The sequence below is a fragment of the Hermetia illucens genome, chromosome 2, assembly GCF_905115235.1.
Source record: "Hermetia illucens chromosome 2, iHerIll2.2.curated.20191125, whole genome shotgun sequence".
Taxonomy (NCBI): domain Eukaryota; kingdom Metazoa; phylum Arthropoda; class Insecta; order Diptera; family Stratiomyidae; genus Hermetia; species Hermetia illucens.
In genome coordinates, this window is record NC_051850.1 from 150,888,969 (window position 1) to 150,909,210 (window position 20,242).

The following is a 20,242-nucleotide window of genomic DNA, read 5'->3' on the forward strand; positions in this document are numbered from 1 at the left end:
TAAACGGTTAGAAAAAATTTAGTTAAAAACGTCGAATTGTCTGGAAGATTTAAGTTCGAAATTAAAGATACTTTCGGTGCTGAAAGAGAGTATTTAAAATAGTTACAACTTTATAACTGATTTGGTGAAATGATTATGAAATTAGTTTGGGTGTAATGTGATCGGAAAATAAGTTAAATCAACTGCTTTACTATTTTTGTGAATCTTTTTGTGAAATTACATTTGAAAGATGAAACTAAAAATAGTGATCATGCCAGGTGATCTTGGATGTGGAAATCAATCTAAAATAGTGTTCATAGTTTTTTTGGCATTTGGATTCCTTGGAATAACCGCTTCACAAAGTTAGTATTTTTTTGTTGAGTTTTTGATATTCTTTCAACGCCAATGAGTTGAGCATTTTAAGGAAACGCTGGATTTTGAAAGAATGGGAGCTAGAAGCTCTGCAAACAAGGGCCAAAATTTTGTTGATAAAAAGGAGGATAGATTCACTTCAGTTGTACTGTTTGTACATGACACAACCGATCATGACTTATATGATGGATTTGGGGGTTTAACTTGAGTGCCTGCCATACAGGCAGATCTTGTCTGGACAGGGATTGATTTGGGGATCATAATCAAAGTCTTGTATTGAATAGTACTTACCGAGGATAAGATCGGCTGGGCTATAAACAGCTTCTCCGTATATAAATCTCCAGGCCCAGACGGCGTAATGCCAGTCATGCCACAGAAGCAGCAGGAAAGGGTTGTGCCGTGGCTTGTTGAGATTTACCGGAGCTGCCTCTCCTTAGGATACGTACCACAGTCCTGGAACCGCGCACAAGTGGTTTTCATACTGAAAGCGGGCAGGCGCGGTCATGGGTCCGCGAAGGACTTTCGACCAATCAGCCTGGCCTCTTTCGTGTTGAAGACCCTAGAGCGCGTCCTGGACATTCATTTAAGGACGATTATGGAAAGAGTGGCTTTCTCTAAGTCCCAGCATGTCTACCTCAAACGAAAATACACTGAAACCGCCCTCCACGAGGTAATTGGCACGGTTGAGCAGTAGCTGCAGTACAAGCAGTATATCCTAGCTGCCTTCTTGGATATAGAGGGAGCTTTTAACAAACTTAGTTCCAACGCCATCAAGGATGCCTTGACCGGTATTGGATTGAAGGGGTATCTCACGCATTGGGTTATATCCATCCTAAGTGGGTCGGGTCTGGGTCGAAGTAAAAATCGTGTTGATGGCAGAGGGAAACGTACTATAGGCTGGATGTTAGACATCGGCAGATACGGTTCTGAATGATTGCTTGCGTAAAACCAGAGTGGTAAATCCAGTGGAGAGCAATGGGGACCACAAACATTCATGACTAACCGGAATTCGAACTAACTCGACCATCCCAGTTTTGCTCTAACACGCTTCAAGTCCAAGATTCAAATGACTCTATTCTTCAACCGATTATTATAATTAAATCCCTAGAGTGACATGTCAGTTTCCGCATTTTTTCTGTACAGTGTTATTATAGAAAGATTACCCGTCGGCATAGACCGTGTATCGAAATATGTCACGCAAAAGCAATGTGCAAATGGCTCATATAAATTTCTTTTTCATTAGTTCAAACAGTCGGGAAACCGTAAGCCTGACGCGTCAGGTATGAAATGTTTTGTGTATTTCATTTATAAAAACATTTGAGTGAAGATTTGTCCCATTAATACGTAGCACGTAATAAATGCATATATTATGTGAGAATATCCACTTTCACGTGATACTGACATTCAAAGTCTTGAATTTGCACAGAGGCGACAACTTTGGCCTATTATGACTTTGCTAGCAGTATTGCGATTTCCACCAAACTTGGTAGGGTCATGCTCTATATTATAGCGTACATTGTTGCAATTAGGATGAACATAAGGGGGATTTTGCAGTCAATTGCTAAAAATAATAGTAATATAGTTATAGTATTATTAGCTTTATTTGAACAGATATCGGTATGAAGGGCACTTTGAGGTCTAGGCCTATACCATATAGTGGCAGCCTCTTGGTTTCTTTTTCTGATTTTTCGGTTGGGTAGTTTTTGGTATGGGTCCGTGAAAGAAGTGACCACTTTCGGCACCCTAATTCCCAATCTTTCCAATAAATGCCAAAACTAAGACCAGTTCGGAGTGTACTAACCGAGACCTTTCATTTGATACTCCACATGACTATATTTGGTAAAAAAAAATTAACACTTGAAGAAACGCGATTATACCATGCATTGGAATTCATTCTCTTAGGATGGCCGATGGGGTTAGATCGCCTTAGAATTAATGCAACCTCCTCGGTGAAAGTTGAAGTTGTTTGCAAATTCGAGGGCTCTAAGTGACTGTCGTCTCCCTTGAAGCGATAATTAGACAGACGTTTGAGGGACCCAACCCTCAAACGATGTCAGCTACTCTGGGGCAAAAACTAAAAAAAAAAATGGAGCAAATGCCCTGTGCAGAGGTCACTGCAAAAGTCAGAGCAATACCACCGCTAGTGACAAAGAGCAAGAAGGTGGGTCGAAGAGTTCGGCCACTCGCTGTAGTAAAATTTCCGAATGATTTCAAATAAATCATACAGAACTATTTTCGTGCTTTTTCCGATAATTACCTAATTGAAAAGTCGGCTAATTGTTATCAAATCATCACCAAAATGAGTTCTTCACTGATACCCTTCCCTGCGGACAAACGACCAGTTTTATCATCTGAGGCCTTGATTCTTCTTTCTCAGTTTAACAAACCGATGAAGAACTGAAGGTATAGGGGACGTCCGGCGTTAAACCCTTCCTTGCTACCTAGGAAAAAAACAATGAATACACAATTGGACCTTTAGCTGGTGACGTTTGACTCCACATTCTGCAAAACACATCTCAGAATCTTAAAGCTTTATATGCTACCATTGTTAGCTTCGAACAAATTAAAAATAAGCAGCAACAACAAATTGCAACTTGCTAAAGCTACCGCTGCGTCAAATGTGACCAAGTTCGTGGTCTGGGCGAATACTCCAAAACACCGGAGCAGGCGCAAAATTACGTAAATGGGCTTGGTTTGGTCCCATCAGAATGGGGAAAGACTTCACCGTTTTCTAGCAAACATTCATCTAAGCACAGGTCTATCCCACTTCAGCTCAGCCCTTCCCACTTGCTTTAAAGATTATTATCACTTGCATGTGAACCACTTCACCATTATTGGTAACATTACTGTTAACCCCAACTTCAATATGTACATACATATCGTTTCCTGAAAACCGTGATCAGTGTCAATGTCCATGATGTTTTAATCCTTGATGTTAAACTTCCTGAAAGAGCTGTCGGTCCTGCCTCTCAGTTGTGGATTACCAAAAGGCAAACTAAAAATTCATTAACCCAATCTTCAAGTCTAGACTTGATCCATTCCTGCTCCCATCCGGCAGCTTGGTAGCCGGCATTACCATTCACTGAAGGGTTCGCCAGTACACTGAAGTAATTCATCAAGTATGCAAGTAACTGATTGAAGCTATCCCAAACCATTTTCCTACCCGGCTAACATCTTAGCATCACACAAGCACACCATTGATTCTTGCACATTCGGTTTTCGTAACCCAGGTCCACGAATCAATTTCCCGACATCAATTGATCTCATCTTTCCACCGCCCCTAAATCCTAACCTCTTCACCCATCCCCCCAATCCATTTTGTTACATCGAACATCATCCAATAAAATTCCATCCAGAGTCCCGAAAGAATGTGCTGCAAACATTCACAACATCATTTCCTCGATTATCGACTGGCTTTCCTCAAGGCCCATTTCCCAACTGATTAGAAGAGTGCTGGTATAGCTCCTACCCCATAAAAAACAAGAGAATGAAAACCCTTTTAATCTCGATAGCTACATGCCTATCTCTCTCCTTTCTTCCTCCATCAGGATCTTCCAGCGGACCGTTAAGTTCTTTATCGACGAGCACTTTTTGGCTTCCAGTTTGCTATTTGTCATTAAAACGACCCAACCATAGTCCGCCTCCAAGACCGCGCTCGCTTTTAAGCTCTCTGATATTCTCAACCTTCATCCGCACCTCTGTAAACTAATCCTTAGCTTTCTAGATGGGCGGAAAAGGTAAGTCAACATCGAATAAAACCTTTCATCCCCATGTCCAGCAGGCATTCTCCAAAGTTTAGTTCTTCCAGCCACCTTGTTTCGCGACGACATGAAGATTACGCCAGGAGAGACATTACCTCAAAATCCATGATACTTTCATTTCCACTGTGAATGAGGTCAGCTACCTAGACGTCACAATGAGCTTCTGTCTTTCCTAGGCGTTGAACCCTGTAAATCCCTGCATCCCGTTCTAAAATTATTATCGTAATCAACGGGGCAATAACCGGTATCCGTTCTCGACCTGCCTTAGAAACTCCAGACACCCCGGTTTTGCGCGAGGTCCACCAATTCGATATCCTTCAAAGCTGTCTGGCGTCTTCTTCGGCGGATTCTTTTCACGAACGCCGCCAAGAGTTCGCAATTTTTCTTGCTAAGAACCCCGATCTCCGAGGAATACATAAGGATTGGCATTGTCTTGTATAGTGAGAGCTGTAACCCTATGGTGAGACGTTTCGAGCGAAACAGTTTCCGTAAGCTGAAATAGGTTTTATTGGCAGCCGACAACCGTGCGGGGATTTCATGATAGGTGTAATCGGTTGTGATTCGCGACCCTAGATAGGAGAAATTTTCAACCGTCTCAAACTTGTAGTCTCATATCTTTATTGTTTTCGTTTGACCAGTGTGATTCAATGTTGTTGGCTATTTGGTATTTGGCGCTGACATTGCCACCGTGTACTTTATCTTGCCTTCAGTAATGTCCATCCCAACATCCCGCGCCGCTTACTTGATCTGGATGAAGGTTGACCGTACGTCTCGGGTTGTTCTTCCCCTAACGTCAATATCGTCAGCATAGGCCAGTAGTTGGGTGCACTTGAAGAAGATGGTGCCTCTTGTATCATGGACCACTTTCTGCAGGGCCAGGTTGAAGAGGACGCATGATAGGGCATCTCCTTGCTTTAGATCGTTGTTGATGTTGAATGGTCTCGTGAGTGATTCTGCTGCTTTTATTTAGCCTCGCACATTCGCCAGGGTCAGCCTAGTCAGTGTTACCAAATTCGTCGGGACATCGAATTCTCTCTCTCTCTCTCTTTCTGGCCGTGTGCTGTTTTAACCTGGCCATGCTGTCATAGGTATCCGGATAGAGGAGTGGTTAGAGCACAAGGCTATCGTATGGAAGGTCGCGGTTCAAATCTCGCTGGTGGCAGTGGGATTTGTATCGTGATTTGACGTCGGATACCAGTCGACTCAGCTGTGAATGAGTACCTGAGTCAAATCAGGGTAATAATCTCGGGCGAGCGCAATACTGACCACATTGCCTCCGACTGTATTCTGTAATGTACCGTCTCGGTCTTGAATAAAGTCGATGAAAAATGGTGTAACTAATGGCCAAATGGTGCAGCTTCTTTGGTATGGGCCAATGATGTTCATATGGGGCTATCCGGGCTAGCAAGATAGCGGAGAATATTTTATAGATGGTTATCAGCAACGAGATACCTCTATAATTGCTGCACTGGGTGATACCTCCCTTTTCTGTATGGGACAGACAATGCCTCGTTGCAAGTCGTCAGGCATTAATTCGTAGTCCCACACCTTGAGCATAAGTTGATGAACCGCTTGGTATAATTGGTCCATATTAAACGAATTCGGCTGTAATTTCATCGACTCCTGGCAATTTTTAAGCCGATGAATTGCACGGACTGTTTCTTCTATGCTTGTTGGTTGCAGTATTTGTTCACTGTCTTGAGTTGGCATGATCTCATACTCGCCAATGTTCTGGTTGTTCAGCAGTTAATCAAAATACTCAAGGCATCGTTCCAATATCCCCTTCTGTCGGAAATCAGATTTCCTTCTTTGTTTCGGGAGGATGAGCATTGAGGTGTGTAAGGTTTCATCCTGCTGACTTCATGGTAAAACTTGCGCGTCTGGTACGGCTGCTCGTTGTACTTTTAAAGTTCACAGACTTGTTGGTTCTCCCAGGCTTCCTTTTTCCGTATCAATGGTAACGCTCTTCTGGTGGTTGTGAAGAGCATTAGTTGATGCTCTATCTCCAGAACATCTGTTAGGTTGTGGTATGAGTCTATATTCATTATCATCAACGGCGCAACAACTGGTATCCGGTCTAGGCCTGCCTTAGTAAGGAACTCCAGACATCCCGGTTTTGCGGCGAGGTCCACCGATTCGATATCCCTAAAAGCTGTCTGGCGTCTTGACCTACGTCATCGCTTCATCTTAGGCAGGGTCTGCCTAGTCTTCTTTTTCCCCCATAGATGTTGCCCTTATAGACTTTCCGGGTGGGATCATCCTCATCCATACGGATTAAGTGACCCGCCCACCGTAACCTATTGAGCCGGATTTTATCCACAACCGGGCGGTCATGGTATCGCTCATAGATTTCGTCATTGTATAGACTACGGGATCGTCCATCCTCATGTAGGGGGCCAAAAATTCTTCGGAGGATTCTTCTCTCGAACGCGGCCAAGAGTTCGCAATTTTTCTTGCTAAGAACCCAAGTTTCTGAGGAATACATGAGGACTGGCAGGATCATAGTCTTGTACAGTAAGAGCTTTGACCCTATGGTGAGACGTTTGGAGCGGAGCAGTTTTTGTAAGCTGAAATAGGCTCTGTTGGCTGACAACAACCGTGTGCGGATTTCATCATCGTAGTTGTTATCGGTTGTGATTTTCGAACCTAGATAGGAGAAATTGTCAACGGTCTCAAAGTTGTATTCTCCTATCCTTATTGTTCTTCGTGTTTGACTAGTGCGGTTTGATGTTGTTGGTTGATTCGTCTTCGGTCCTGACGTTGCCACCATATACTTTGTCTTGCCTTCATTGAAGTGCAGCCCGAGATCTCGTGTCGCCTGCTCGATCTGGATTAAGGCTGTTTGTACGTCTCGGGTGGTTCTTCCCATGACGTCGATATCGTCAGCATAGGCCAGTAGTTGGGTGGACTTGAAGAGGATCGTACCTCTTGCATTTACCTCAGCATCACGGATCACTTTCTCGAGGGCCAGGTTAAAGAGGATGCATGATAGCGCATCCCCTTGTCGTAGACCGTTGTTAATTAATTTCGTCGGGATACCGAATTCTCCCATGGCCGTGTACAGTTTTATCCTGGCTATGCTATCATAGGCGGCTTTAAAGTCGATGAATAGATGGTGCAACTGTTGTCCATATTCCAACAGTTTTTCCATCGCTTGCCGCAGAGAGAAAATCTAATCTGTTGCTGATTTGTCTGGAGTGAACCCTCTTTGTTATGGGCCAATGATGTTCTGGGCGTATGGGGCTATCCGGCCTGGCAAGATAGTGGAGAATATCTTATAGATGGTACTCAGCAACGTGATACCTCTATAATTGCTGCACTGTGTGATATCTCCCTTTTTATGTATGATACAGATAATGCCTCATTGCTAATCATCAGGTATTGATTCGCTGTCCTATACCTTGAGCACAAGTTGATGAACCACTTGGTGTAACTGGTCGCCTCCATATGTAACCAATTCGGCTGTAATTCCATCGGCTCCTGGCGACTTATCATTTTTTAGCCGATGAATTGTACGGACTGTTTCTCCTAAACTTGGTGGTGGCAGTATTTGTCCGTCGTCTTCAGTTGGCGGGACCTCCAACTCGCCGATGTTCTGGTTGTTCAGTAGCTCATCAAAATACTCAACCCATCGCTCCAATATGCCCATTCTGTCGGAAATCAGATTTCCCTCTTTGTCTCGGCAGGATGAGCATCGAGGTGTATAAGGCTTCATCCTGCTGACTTGTTGGTAAAACTTCCGCCTACTGTGCCTGGTGCGGTTGCTCCCTGTACTTTTCGAGTTTACAGACTTGTTAGTTCTCCCAGGCTTCCTTTTTCCGTCTGTGAAGTCGCTTCTCCGCTCGACGGAGTTCATGATAAGTCTCTGCGCGTGTCCGCGTTCTATGAGAATGCAACATTACTCGGTATGCAGCGTTCTTCCGTTCCGCTGCTAGCTTACATTCATCGTCAAACCAGCCGTTCCGACTCCTTTTGCGGCTGGGGCCAAGTATGCTTGTGGCCGTATCCATGATAACGTTCTTCAGGTGATTGTGAAGATCATTTGTTGATGCTTCATCTCCAGGTCCTCTGTTGACTGCAGTTATTGCGGCATCCCTTTCCCTCTTATAGGTGTCGCGGAGGGTTGTGTTGTGGATGGCTTCAGTGTTCACTCTGATTGTCAGAGGGGATTCTAGGTGGTGTTGTTATTCGAGCTCGGAGCATCATGCCAAAGAGATAGTGATCCGAGTCTATATTGGCCCCCCTATATATTCTGACATTCATCAAGTTTAAGAGCTGACGGCGTTCGATCAGCACGTGGTCAATTTGGTTGAAAGTGATCCCGTCTGGAGAGGCCCACGTATGTTTGTGGACCGCTTTCCGCGCAAACCAGGTACTTCCAACAACCATTTCGTGTGACTCTATATTGGCCCCCACATATGTTCTGACATTCATCAAGGTTGAAAGGTAGCGGGGTTCAGTCAATATGTGATGAATTTGGTTGAAAATCGTTCAATTTGGACTGGTACTTCCAAATTAACTTCGTGCGATACTGCTAACTCTATAATTTGCATTCCGTTATCATTTGTGCTTTTATGTAAACAATGGTAGTCAGGATCGCTTGAATATGGACTCCCTACTTGACTGTTAGAATCCCCAAGTATGATTATGATAGTTTAACTTGGGACAAGCTTGGAGGGTCCGTTCGACTGCCTCGTAGAAGGCATCTTTCTTCAGCTCTGCAGAGTCTTCTGTAGGGGCGTGAACGTCAATGAGGCTTATATTTCTAAATTTGTCTCGCAAACGCAGAGTCCATAGCCTTTCGCTTATGTTTTCAAAACCGATAAAAGTAGCTTTCATTTTTTGGCTGACTAGGAAACCTACTCCGAGCGTATAGATTACTGGGGAGCGGTTACAATATATATGTTGTAGTGGCTCTTCTCCAGGAAACCGGTCCCTGGACTGCTAAGCAGCATTCGGTCTGTACAGGGGAGCGCACGTTCCACGGGAATCGTTGTCGTTGCCGGGTCCGTCGTTGTAAAGTCCATCCTGTGCGAGGCTCCTTTGGTGACCTTGTAACTTTGGTCTTCCATGTAGGAGGATGGAGGCTTATTTTGGAGTTCGGAGTCTTATTTTGTATAAGTTGCCTTTTTTCACAGGTCAAACCCGCGTCCAATAAGGAACTGCGTTTCAACCTTGAATAGGATCTTCGCAACCTAATTGCTTCGATTGTATTTTTTTCTTCCTTTCGTTTTTGACTATGTGTGGGAATTTTCTTATACATTAAGGTCATTTACTATTTACGTGTGTCTTCTGTTTCTTTATTAAAGATGAACAAGTGGGAAACCGGGAACTCGGCGCTTCAGGTATGAAAGGTGTTGTTAATCTTTGATGTAATGATATTCGGGTACTCGATGGTTTCCTTTATACATAGCCCGTAGGGTATAAACTTTGAACGTTTGCAACTTTGATCGATTGTAACTTTGTTAATAATAGTAGAATTTCCACCAAACTTTCCAGTAGGCGGCTCCATAGTAAATTTTAAATATATATTAATATGTTATTATTAGCTTTATTTGAGCAGATATTGGTATGGAGGCTTTTTGGAGCCCGGACGTCATATAGAGGAATCTTTATGATTTTTTTCAAATTTTTCTCATGTGTATCCCCTTGATTTAAGTGAGCCCTTAACGACAACCTCAATCTCCCGTTTCGCAATTGGCTACAAAACTAAGACCTGATTTGGAAAGTACTAATCAAGACCTTTCATTTGCCACCCCACATTATTATATTCGGTGTAAAATAGTGCGGGGGTCTCGGGAAGTCGTTGGGGGTCTGAAATGCATTTTAAGTAACCGCGAGCGATGGCGCGCAGGTGTGGTTGACGCACTATACTCCACCAAGGGATGAATGGCGACTATATATAGTTTTATCGGACCGATATATAGGTTGTTGATTCTAATATCTTCTTTGGAAGACAATATAAAAACAGTTAGAGCGAAAAGGACATATCCCTTTCTCATGGCTTTATCAAATTTCGTGAAAACAGGTTCAATAATTTCTTAATGAATTGCATGTGATAAATTTAAAATGAATTTCGATTTCAACACGGTTTTGTTTTAAAAATCACCAAAAAAAGTATTAATAATAAACCACTCTTTTTTTTTCAGAATGTGCCAGTCCAAACATAACGAGTTCTCAATTCGAATATGGCTACACTTTCAACAAGGATTTAAGCTTAACCTTCTATGGGGTGATTGAATCGTTTCAAATGACGGGCACTGAAAGGATTCTAACGACTTCAAATAATAATTGGGCAGAGAACTACATTGACGCACGATATGCGAGAGGTCTTCTGGAGGTTTACACAACTGCAAGTTTTAGGAGATATGTTGAGGAGCAAAGTAGCTCAAGGATCAACTTACAAGTCACGCTAGTATGCGAGGATCAGTCGCGTCCAATTTTGGTGAGTATGAAAAATACATTTTTATTAAAAAAAAGAGCATTTCATATTTAATCGAATGAAACATATCTGTAATAAAATAATGCGGAATAAACGTTAATAAGGGTCAACGCCGTTGACGTTTTAAACGCCGTCCTTTATTTCAGTGCAAAGTTTAATTCCACTATCCTTAATGAGGGTTTCAGCCTACCAGATCATAGATAGTAACAAGCAGCTGCCGGGTTTTCTTTAGATTCCTTTATTACAAAAGATTAAACGTTAATTGCGCATCATTCAACCTTTGAGAATATAAAACTAACCACGGGAATCACAGCCCTTATCTCTCCGGCAACGGTCAACCCTGATTGGCTCTTTCCGCTGGACTCCTCCATACCTCATCACCTCTTAAGGACCTGGAATCTCGAAAATTGGTTGGTATCAATTTTGTTTTTGCAGCGCACCAAAAAGGATATTGCTTTTCTGACTGGAGCTTCTCTGTAGCTCTTGAGAAAGGAATTTGGAAACAGGATTAAGAATATTGATTTTTTTTGTGTTTTTAGGTTCTGGAATAAAGTAGTTATTGAAGCTGAAGAACTTTGATTTTTTAAGCCTTAATGCAAGAGAAACTTTTCTAGTTATTGCCCGTTGAGTAGCATTAACTTGAAGGTACGATGGTCGAGATGGTTGGGGTATTAGTCAAAATCTCGACGTCGCTACCCGGGTTCGAATCCCTGCTCTAGTCATGGATGTTTGTGTTTGTCTAAAAGGGTTAGTACAAAATGCGGAGTGCTGGAACTACGGCTTCCCCTTTTTCGAAAAAAAAAATATCTTGGATGTGTTGTAGATGTCTGTGGAATTGGCGCTTGAGTTGTTACCAGTACCAGGATAACCTCAATGAGATTAGGGTTTGCCCTGACATCTATATTGAATGCGATGACCTTCTAATAGCTCCCTTATATTGCCTACGCGTACAAACACGTATGTGTGCCTTCATAAAAAAAGGAATTCTAGGAACTCCATTGTACAGGAGTTTATGCGCTTGTAGTCCAATTTATTCTTTCAAACTGTGGCACCGATCACTATTTTTATTTATCAATGCCTGTCAACCATTCTACTTGACGCTGAGTGATTGTCACAGTATCATCTGCAATAATGCCTTGAAGAGATCTATGTTGAAAGGATAAATAATCCTACGTGGAGTGTACTACTGATAGTTGAGCTTTGAAATTCTCTTGTAATTGCTTTTGGCTAGCCTCTGCGTCGATCGATATTATTTGGACGTGTCGATACTCTCTTGAGATGTGCATTGGTCCAACAATATTCACGTGAAGATGGTCTGAACATCCGCTGGGACGGCCATCTGTTTGTCAGGCAGATGCACACATCAAGGGAACTTTCGCAGCTACTAGACTTAATTCCTCTTATGTTCCGCGTTGGTTAGCTAGATGAACTAGTGAACTCGTTGAGTAGATGTGGCAACAAAGTCTCATCCGTCTTCTCTTTTGATAAGTTGAGACGATAGCCTTGTCGTCCCCTCATGTATCCAATAGAATGTGGACTAAGAATGCCTTGAATTTCCCAATCATTGGCAGCTTATTCTATCTGTTTGAAATATAAATTCTTAGAGTAAAATCAAATGGTTACCAAGTCTTACTGCAGGACTTTATAAAGTGCAAATGGTCTCCTTGCTTCGGAGATCTGGAAAATTGGTGGTATGTCGTCTATAATGTTGCGCTTTCTATGCTCGTTGATTGAAGTTTGAGTTATTACTTTCCAGTAGAAGTGAATGAAGTTAGTCGTCAGCCGTCAGGTGCCTAACGCAGGCCGTGACTTTGACGATACCATTAAGGGGAGTCAACAAACATAAACGATGAAATAGTTTCTCTAAGAAGAACGAAGACCTACTGAGGCCCCTAAATAAGAATAAGTCCCTAGAGTATTCATTCTGAGACAATCGTAAAAACAGACACGTTGTGTCAATTCTGGAGCCGAACCTGTTAGCAAGAGCAGATCCTCTTGCAATGAAGATCTCAAAAACAACAACCACATATACCCTGGTTATAGTCGAGTCCGCTGGGAATTTCAGGGTTGTGAAGGTTACCATCCAATTAGGAAGCTCAAATCACCGAGTAATCTTAAAATTTAAGCGTGACTACATCGCGATGAAAAATCCTCTCGTGGAGATCAAGGCGAAGTTTCGCACATATACTCTCCCTTCGCAGAAAACCACGTCACTAATTATTCATGGTCTGGATGACCCCTACCCTGACAAGACTTTGTCGAGGATATGAAAACCCAAGGCATTTGTAGCGTGTTATCCGCAAACCGTTTCTCAGATCGAAGGCCAAGCAAGAGGACCGTTGACTTTTGATGCTGCCTCTGAGATCGATGATTTCACCCTAATAAAAGTGATAAATTGCACCTTGATATGCTTCGAGCGCGAAGTGGAAAAACTGGTAGCAACTCGGTCATGCGACACTAAACTTCCACTGCATGAAAGATTATAACACACACACACAGTTTTCTTGGACACCAGATGAAAGTCCCAAGAGCATAAATTGTGGGGCAAGCGATCACCTTGCTAGCTACCGCAAGTGCTCCACCTTTATTAAATAATGGCGATTAGGAACGCCGAAAGAAAAGCCGCCTCCATCCCGGGCCAACCGAGTTCATGATAATGTTCAACACAATGATCAACCATATGGCAACCAATCATGGATATTAGGGTCATTGAGTTGAACAACAACTCTATAATCGATCGGGCTCGTAAGCAGGAACTCGAACTATTCCTAAGTGAACATAACTCACAAATAGTGCTCTTCTGTTGAATCTAATATTTGTAATTTCAGACTGGAACTCCCTAATTACAATGTAAGGGACATCCATCCACACTTGGCCGTTTCCTGATAAATTTCGAATTCTAACACCTTTCTATTCCTTGAAATCGTCTCTGGCATCAGTAACCACAGTGTCGTTGATATCTAACTCTTCCATCGAGCCATTCGCCCAACGCCTCTAAGACCCTTCGCCATCTGATGGCTGACATTTGTTTGCTCTCTCACCGGGACCTTGGCAAAATGGCTCTGAATTTGGAATGAGAGGCAAGTAGAGAAGGTAAACACGAACAAAGCTAGCCTGAATGGCTATTGCTTTTTCCCTGTCTGTATCAATGGGCAGAGTATGGAAGGGGTCGACCGATTTGTATTTCTAGGAAGCGTGGTTTCTGCTGACGAATTGGACGCATTAACAGTGCTAGATCCGCTTATGTTGCCCTGCCTAAAATTTGGAAATACAGTTATTTCAACAGCAAGATCAACTTGAGGCTGTTCTGTACTAGTGTTCTTTCATTGTTACTATATGGGAGTAGTGCATGGAAAGTGAACTCCACTGTTACTCAAAAGCTCCAAGCCTTTGTCAACACCTGAAGGCGACAGTGAAGAGTTACAAGAGTGGGTCGCCCTAAGGGCGCAGAACAGTAGAGCAGAAGTGCGAGTGTCTCGGGAAGTCGTGTGGGGAGCTGGGGGGTATTTCAGGTAACCGCAAACAATGTGGGCGTGGTTGACACACTATACCCAACTCAGGGTTGAATGCAAACCATATATCTGATGGCTGACAAATCACTTCATCAAGCCAGACTGCTCTAACTCCGACTCTGCGGAATCAGCAGCTCTAATGATACAAATGACGGTGCGGTTCGGTAATATGCTGAAGTAATTGAGGAGGTATATGAGGAAATTTTGAAGCTGGTGCTAATGCGTCAATTATTTTCCTTAGATATTAATTATCCTATCTTCTCCTCACAAATAGACTCAATGGTTCAATCCTACTAATCCACATTGCCAACCTTGAAATAGTTTGTTTATCATCAAGTCAATGGTATATGAGTATCTCGGACTTCCAAGTGGCTACCAAACTAGTCTTGAAAACCGACGTTTTGTTGGAACTAATGAAAATATACAAGGGGATGCCCTATCATGCGTCCTCCTTAATGTGATCCATGATGCTGAGGTAAATGCGAGGGGTACGATCCTCTTTAAGTCCACCCAACTACTGGGGTATGCTGGCGATATCGACATCATGGGAAGAACGACCCGAGACGTATAATATATCTTCATCCAGATCGATCAGGCGGCACGAGATCTTGGGGTGCACATCAAAGAAGGCAAGATAAAATATATGGTGGCAACGTCAGCACGAAAAATCAAAGAACGAACAACATCAAACCGCACTGGTCAAACGGGAAGAATAAATACTACAGCTTTGAGATCGTTGATAATTTCTCCTATCTAGGGTCGAAAATCACAACCGATAACAGCTACGATGACCATAGGGTCAAAGCTCTTACTGTACAAGACAATGATCTGGCCAGTCCTCATGTATTCTTCGGAAACTTGGGTTCTTAGCAAGAAAAATTGCGAACTCTTGGCCGCCTTCGAGAGAAGAATCCTCCAAAGAATTTTTGGCCCCCTGCATGAGGATGGACGATTCCGTAGCCTACACAATGACGAAATCTATGAGCGATACCATGACCGTCAGGTTGTGGATAAAATCCGGCTCAATAGGTTACGGTGGGCGGGTCACTTAATCCGTATGGATGAGGATGATCTAGCCTGGGAAGTCTATAAGGACAATATCTATGGTAGAAAAAGAAGACGTGGTAGACCCTGCTTAAGATGGAGCGATGGCGTAGGCTAGCACGCCAGACAGCTTTTAGGGATATCGAATTGGTGGACCTCGGTTCAAAACCGGGATGTCTGGGGTTCCTTATTAAGGCAGGCCTAGACCGGATACCGGTTATTGGAAACCATATATATGATGGCTCATAAATCAATTCATCAACTCCGCAGCATCAGCGACTCTAACGATACAAATCACGGTGCGGTTTGGTAATATGCTGAAATGATCGAGGAGGTATTTGAGGAAGTTTTGAAGCTGATGCTAATGTGCCAATTATTTTCCTTAGACACTAATTATCCTACTCTCAAAAAACCAGCCAGACTGGACCTGCCCAGTACCTTCTTCCCCACAAACAGACTCAATGGTTCAATCCCACTAATCATTTCGTCAACCGCAAAATGATTGCAATGCTTATCAAAAATAAAGCAAGAGCAGAAGGCCGGCAGGGTTTGACAAGATCGCCCCCAAAATCCTCTTGAAATACTCCACAGTCATCGGGGGCCCAATTCCCTTCGATCTAGAAGTCTTCTCAGATAAGATATAGCAAAGAAAAAAAAAATGGAATGACCCGGCTAGCTTGTCTCTATACTTCCAGCCTTCGCCAAAATTTTTGAGCGGACTATCAAGCCAATGGTATATGAGTACTGCGATAAAAATACATCTATCCTGAACTTCCAAGGGGTCATGAAACTAGTCCTGAAAACCGACATTTTGTTCAGAATTAATGACAATATACCTACAATGGCCTGTCTCCTTGACATAAGGAAAGCTTTGGACTCTACATGGCAATTGATATAGACTGATTTGTCAGCCAAACAAGATATTTGTAGGAAACAGTCAATAATATGTAAGCGAAAATTCACCAGCAATTGTCCTCTTATTACATCAGTCTAGCTGATATCCTCTAGGACACCATCTGCTGTTTCAATTTTTACAGCAATAAAACCCCTCAACCCCAACTAAATCAAGATTTTTTAATATCCTTTAAACGACTACAAAGCTACTTAATGACGCGGACTAGACCAATTGGGGTAGGGCCAGGGGGTTCAACGTGAGTAGCTGCCATGCAAACCTAATCCAGCGGATTTCATTGGTCACGGATCGACTTGCAGTCCAAAAGCAGAGTCCTGCCATGACTGATATTGCGGTACTGGTTTAGACTGAGTTGAGGCGCAGAATACATGCCAGCGGATGCGAAACCCATCTAGCACTCCTGTCGCAACTAAAAGGTACGGTGCTCGAGTTGGACAACTCCACGTCTGAGTCTACAAGGAGCTCTGCTTGCGATTTGGACACAATCACAACCAACGTGAAACTCCCAAAAAATTGCCAATTGCAAGTAACCAGGCCAAGAGCACATCCCCCATGAATTCTCCAGGAAAATATAGAAAGGGCCGTCCCTGCTCCCATGGTACTAGATGACCTACAGTAAAGCTTCGTCACTACAGATGTGCGCCGCTCTAGACTCGGGTCTGATCGCCCTCTTCGAGTACATGGGGACGGAACTTCCCAGAGGTTTAACTTGAATCAGGATCAATTGGGGAGGGTCTTGGGTTTTAACGTGAGTACCTCCCGAATATGCATAATCCCACGGTCTTCTTGGGCTACAGATTTATTTGAAGACCATAAACAGAGCCGTGCCTAGCACTGCGAACTAGTTTATACTGAGTGCAGGTTCAATATACCTCTCACTTTCAATATTATTTGCCATGGTACAGAATTCAGTCTTCCGGTGTCTCAACCTTTTGCTGCAGATGTCCACGATGAATGAGTCCAGCTTCCCGAAATAGGTGCCTTTCCCAGTTGGAGGGCTTGGTGCAGTTTCTGACGTTCTGAGCAAAACTACATTGCTAAAGCCAAAGTACAACATCTGAAGAGCAATTTTGAGATTTGGAATGTCCATTTTGCGGTCTCGCTAATGTGGATCGAAGATGAACTCCGATTAGTCTATTTGTTCGATGACTCTCTCTTTACGCTTATGAACGCTGCGTTGCTGCTACTTGAAGACTCCCCATCATTTTATTTGCAAAATGTTCTATTCTGTTCAGATATTTCTTATTTTGTGTGGAGGAACATAGCTTACTTTCCTAGGAAGCTACATCAGAAAGATGGGCTTGAGGATTACATACCTCACTGATTTTGGATCCTGGCTGTTCACGGGGTTCCTGAAGAAAATATAATGTTTTTATCCCTTGCCTTTATCTTGGAAATCGCATCGTTCTCTGGTCTCCAAGATTTTCTGAAAGCGTTGAGGAACTTTTTCGTAATGGCTTCATACATCCATTGATCTGGTGGGGAAGAGAAAACCCCCGTGTTTATTAATTTATTCAAACCTCTAAAAAGGTTTATCGTGTAAGTCAACAATTTCGAGCAAATCAGCGTTACTTTGATGAAGGTTGGGCTATTTTTCAAAAATGTTCGAAACAATATTTGCAGTTATTATCATTATCATCAACGGCGTAGCAACCGGTATCCGGTCTAGGTCTGCCTTAGTAAGAAACTCCAGACATCCCAGTTATGCGCCCAAGTCTACCAATCGAAGTGATGATTACATGAAATAGAGCCTTGACAAGTTTGGTCTCAAACTCTTCAGTTTTGCACTTTACACAATTTTTTTTTACCGTCTTTTCTACTTACAGGTATTCCGGATAAACATCAAAAAAGAAAACTTATACGACCCACAATTTTCGAAACCATTCTACAACTTTTCCATACCATTGCCATTGTACCGGGGTTTCGATCTAACCGTGTTAGAGGTATTCGTAGGCTTTACTTTCTCCTATCTTTTCCGAACCCTTTTTCCTTTTAGGAAGTATCTGCTCGGGATATCGACATTTTTGACAATAAAGTAACATTTTCAACAAATTTCGCGGGAATTGTCGCAGTCAGCACTAAACCAGAAACTGGAAGTGATGGTAAAACATTTTACTCGATGTTGACGTTGACAGCCCCTTTGATAAAGCTGGTTCAACCTGTTGAGTTTACCTTGACCGCTACGGTAAGTAGGCATTTACCCTTTGGTCCTAAAATCATAAGTTTTTCAAATGTGTCTGTCAATATAAGGAAGTGTGGATAAATTATCAATATTGAAAATTCATTCCAGGATAACGGCCAGCCTCCTAGAAGTTCGACAGCCCTCATCCGGATAACTCCTGATAAAAACATAACATTCACTCCTCCACCTCGTTTTGAGAAAAACGTTTATTTAGGGAGCCTGAACGAAACGCTTTATCTGAACTTGGAACTTTTAGTATTAACCTTGGATACTTGGACTTCTGACGTGAATTTTGCTATGAGCGGAGAAGATGCGTACTTTTTTGACTTAGCATCTTCGAACAATCGTGTTCGAATCAGTTTGGCTCGGCCTTTGGTGGACGAAGATATTGAAGAAAGGACATTCTTTAGTTTTGCAGTAGTTGCATATAGAAATGATACTATGGATGGATCGTGCTCGGTTATTGTGAAGATACCACAGAAGTCGTCAGGTATATTATTGAAATTATGTTTCTAATCTTGCCCTGCTTTTCGCTTTTGCAATAATTGACAATGCTATGTTTTTGGCTTTGCGCATGAAAATAAAGATTTCCCTTTACAGAGCAAGGATCAGTGATTATTGCACTAATGCCTGCCTTAATAGCCTCACCCGATATTCTTTTGTACGCTCAATTTCAGAAGCTTTTCTTCGCTGCTTTTTCTAAATAAAAAAGTTTTGTTTGCTGCTTGATATACGATTTTGGCTCCAAGACTAATAAATTTTAATTCAAAAATTTATAGTTGGTCTCTTACCTCACTTTTGGCAAAGAAAAAATTAACCTCTAAACAACTCCTGCTTATCCGTTTCAAAGCTTCAAAATATTTTTTATCATCCCTTCAACTTCTCCTTTCAGAGCATCGTTTCAACAAGCATTACTATAGCGGGAGCCTAGACAAATTCGGCAATCTATCAATAGAAAATATAGCATATGATTTCGAGGACTATTCTCCTGAGATTGTTTTCACCCTATCAGGCCCTGATGCGAATCTTTTCAGAGTCTCAAACAACGAATCTCTTATTCGAATTGATTTTTTCAGTGATATCAACGACATTAACTTTCAAGATCGTCGATATCTTTTTGTTATTCTCTCAGCAAACCGCGAGGGTATCGAAATAGCTAATGCAGGAGTTGCAGTACTCCTCCCAATGATTCCCAAATTCAGTCAGACTGTATACTACGGAAGAATTGACAAGGACAGTAGTTTGATCTTCGAAGGTATTCACTTTGATGGTAATGTGGGGTCGAATGTGAAATCGGTCCTGATTCGAGGTGATTATGCCGAAAATTTTATAATAAGAGGATCCAGGACTGAACTACGTTTGGAGCTTACTATACCCTTCAATGAAACAGAACTTCGTGCATTGTCTTATATTCAGTTGACAGTTGTTGCAATATCGAGAGCCGATCTTGAGGGAAGTGCCGAGGTTCTAATTGAATTTCCTGATTTCTCAGCCATGCCTGTATTTGAGCGTTCCGTTTATAAAGGGTATGTCGACAAGAATGGAACTCTGTTCCTGGAGGATATTATTTTGATGAATACAACATACACTGAAGGAATGGAGTTCGAACTACTTGGAGGTAAGCTTAAGATTAAGAATATGTTTTATATAGTGTACCACCCTCTTAGGGCTAAGCTTTTCCTCTGGGATGTAATTAATATCGAGTCAGACTTGCATTCTCATCATCATCAACGGCGCAACAACCGGTATCCGGTCTAGGCCTGCCTTAATAAGGAACTCCAGACATCTCGGTTTTGCACCGAGGTCTACCAATTCGATGTCGCTAAAAGCTGCCTGGCGTCCTGGCCTACGTCATCGCGCCAGCTTAGACAGGGTGTGCCTTGTCTTCTTTTTCTACCATCGATATTGCTCTTATAGACTTTCCGGGTGGGATCATTCTCATCCATACGGATTAAGTGACCCGCCCACCGTAACCTATTGACCCGGATTTTATCCACAACCTGACGGTCATGGTATTGCTAATAGATTTTGCCATTG

At 42.5% G+C, this 20,242-nt stretch overlaps 1 protein-coding gene across 1 annotated transcript in view; it reads left to right on the forward strand.

Moving 5' to 3' along the window:
• Positions 1–20,242, forward strand: part of LOC119650210 — a 27,536-nt gene continuing 7,294 nt past the window's right edge. The window contains exons 1-6 of the mRNA XM_038052775.1: positions 1–341; positions 10,262–10,557; positions 17,850–17,966; positions 18,020–18,208; positions 18,314–18,695; positions 19,098–19,823. Of these exons, the coding sequence (XP_037908703.1) occupies positions 230–341; positions 10,262–10,557; positions 17,850–17,966; positions 18,020–18,208; positions 18,314–18,695; positions 19,098–19,823 (1,822 nt within the window). The 5' untranslated portion in view covers positions 1–229. The remainder of the gene's footprint in view (positions 342–10,261; positions 10,558–17,849; positions 17,967–18,019; positions 18,209–18,313; positions 18,696–19,097; positions 19,824–20,242) is intronic.